This window comes from Poecilia latipinna, unplaced genomic scaffold (assembly GCF_001443285.1).
Source record: "Poecilia latipinna isolate Pla-1442-1.1 unplaced genomic scaffold, P_latipinna-1.0 Scaffold586, whole genome shotgun sequence".
In the NCBI taxonomy this organism is placed as follows: Eukaryota; Metazoa; Chordata; class Actinopteri; order Cyprinodontiformes; family Poeciliidae; genus Poecilia; species Poecilia latipinna.
Genome location: NW_015113202.1, coordinates 170,018 through 172,373, shown reverse-complemented (window position 1 = coordinate 172,373; position 2,356 = coordinate 170,018). Strand labels below are relative to the sequence as shown.

Sequence of the window (2,356 nt, the reverse complement as noted above, 5' to 3'; positions counted from 1 at the left end):
AAAAAGAAGGGAATTTAAAAAAATAAACCCTTAAAATGCCCCCCCAGGGGTTTTTTCTTTTTTTTTTTTTTTTTTTTTTAATAATATTTATATGGCTTCGCCGAAGTATTTCACACTTTGAGTTGCTTCATGTTTAGCTGACATGTCTTCCTCTCTCTCTCCTTCTCTGTTCACAGATTCAGACCCGACCTTCCTGTTGAATATGTGCAGAAAACTCTGGGCTTTCCGTGTTTAGACTCCTGTATGGCCTTTTTAACTGGGCTAGGTGTTTCATTCACCCCCTCCGACCCCAAAAAGATAGACTGCAAAGCCAGTACAGCCTGCTTGGCTGCTTCTTGAGGGAGGGATAGAGGGAGGTGGTAGGGTGACCTTGTTGAGGGAGACAGAGGGATCACCATAGATCCTTACTTTCTTTGCAAAGCCCTTCAGAGTGTAGAAGCAGGCAGTAGTATCCATATAGATACTCACTAGTACACTCACTCTTTACACATCCAATCAAGAGATTACCTTGTCTTAGAAAACAGCAGATTAATAATAAAAGAAGAAGCAAACACACTAATCGGGTTGAACAACAGAGGGGACAGTTTTATACGTGGGTTTAGATCATCTAAGCATTCACATCTAGATCAGGGACCCTCATGGATCCTTTCCCTCTCCCCTCACAGATTTTAGTGCTAACAGTGTTCTGTTATGTTTTTCCTTCCTCAAGTCAACAGCTTAAAGACCCGAAGATCCAAGTCTCAAACGGCTCCCCGTCAAGTCGTTCTCTGCCCTCTGGAGCCTGCAGAACCGCCCCGGTGCGGCTGGTTGCTTGCAAAGACTGTGAGAAGATGGCGGTTCTTTCTCAGGAAGAAGAGCTGGTGGTTTGTATGTTCCCGTCCGGGGTCCCGTCCGCCTGTGGCGTCGACCTGAAAGAAAAGGACTGAATCGCTGCTCCTGAGCTTCTCCTCGGATGGGTTCTAACACGGCAGCGCTGCAACCAAGTCCCAGTTTGAGGAGCATTGACTTTATTTCTCATGAGCGCTCATCAAGATTAAGAAGCGGATCCGATCGACCACTGGATGAGGTTCTGCTTCCCTTGGCGTCAGGTAAAAGGTCCTGCCGGCGTCTGGAATCCAGCACGTCTCCGTTCTGCCAGACCTCAGCGACGAGGCCTTTCTGCATCCATCGGGACGTTTTAGCAGCCGTTGTTCTACAGAAACGCCGCTACGGAGAATCTGCATCCTGACAGGGTCCGCCAAGGAGAACCGACTGGTTTGTATGCTGCTCTGTGTCTGCAACGCTGGTAAGAAAGAAGAACTTCTGGAAGGAGCTGGATGGTGGCACAGCCGAGGCGTCTTCGCTCTTTGGTTTTGTTTTCTTCTTCTTTGGACAGCAGTATTGGCTTTTCTTTCATAGAATGGCAGAAGAATTATGAAATGTGTCAGGGTTCAGGGAGAATTCACAGATAGATTTTTTGCACAATAAGGGTTCCAATTATTTAGTAATGTCAAAAAAAAAATTAAAAAAAATTGCAGCACACGTGCACTCTACTGTCTGAGAAGTGCATAACGTAGTTTGCAAAATAAGTTTTAAACAGATGTGGACAGTAATTTAAGAGTTCAGTGAACCAAGTGCAGATTAGTACTTTTGCCAAACTCTCATTGTTTCTATGAAATTTGTAAAATAAAAGTTTCAACTAATTAAAAAGTTTAAAAACTTAAACTGTAAATGGAAGATCTGTCTAATTGGATGTTTTTCACTTTGTCATGAAATGTTCAGCAATATTTAGGGAGCTTTATATTTATATATTTTGTGTTTTTTTTTACCATCCAGAGTGCCAGTAGTTAGTTCTGGTGATGGAGAACTTTGAAGTTCTAATTGGGTAAAGCTTTGTCTCATTATTGTGGTAAATGGACCCCAGAACCAAACATCAGATGTCTTTTGCTGTTTGTCACATGATTCTGAAGCTCGTCTCTCCTGCTCTCCTACATGGGAAACTTCCGCTCAGTATTATTGATTATGGATTGATCAGAGCAGACGTTAACCTCGGTGTATTAGACTTGTACTGCAGCAGGGGTAGATGCGGGCTTGTTGTACAAGCTCGATAAGAAAAATATTGTAAATATTGTCATATTTGGATTTTTCTTTTTTTTTTTTTAATTTAAACAGTTTTGTTGTTTTACTCCTGGGTAAGTTTGAGAGTTCCTTTATTTTCACAAATGATTTATGCAACTTGCTTTCAGAAGTGTGTGGGGTGTTTGGTGGTTGTGCTGCACGTTGTGGCGATTTTTACTGCAGTGGATAAGAAATCAAAATGCTACGCTCCAAGATGTGTGGGAAATCAGTAACAAGTGAATGGGTCGCAGTAATTTGA

At 42.4% G+C, this 2,356-nt stretch overlaps 1 protein-coding gene across 1 annotated transcript in view; it reads left to right on the top strand.

Annotated features, from left to right (window-relative positions):
• leng8 (leukocyte receptor cluster (LRC) member 8) overlaps positions 1 to 1,278 on the top strand; it is a 12,204-nt gene extending 10,926 nt beyond the window's left edge. Inside the window, exon 15 of the mRNA XM_015042349.1 lies at positions 177 to 1,278. Within this exon, the coding sequence (XP_014897835.1) occupies positions 177 to 339 (163 nt within the window). The 3' untranslated portion in view covers positions 340 to 1,278. The remainder of the gene's footprint in view (positions 1 to 176) is intronic.
• The last annotated feature ends 1,078 nt before the right edge of the window (positions 1,279 to 2,356 follow it).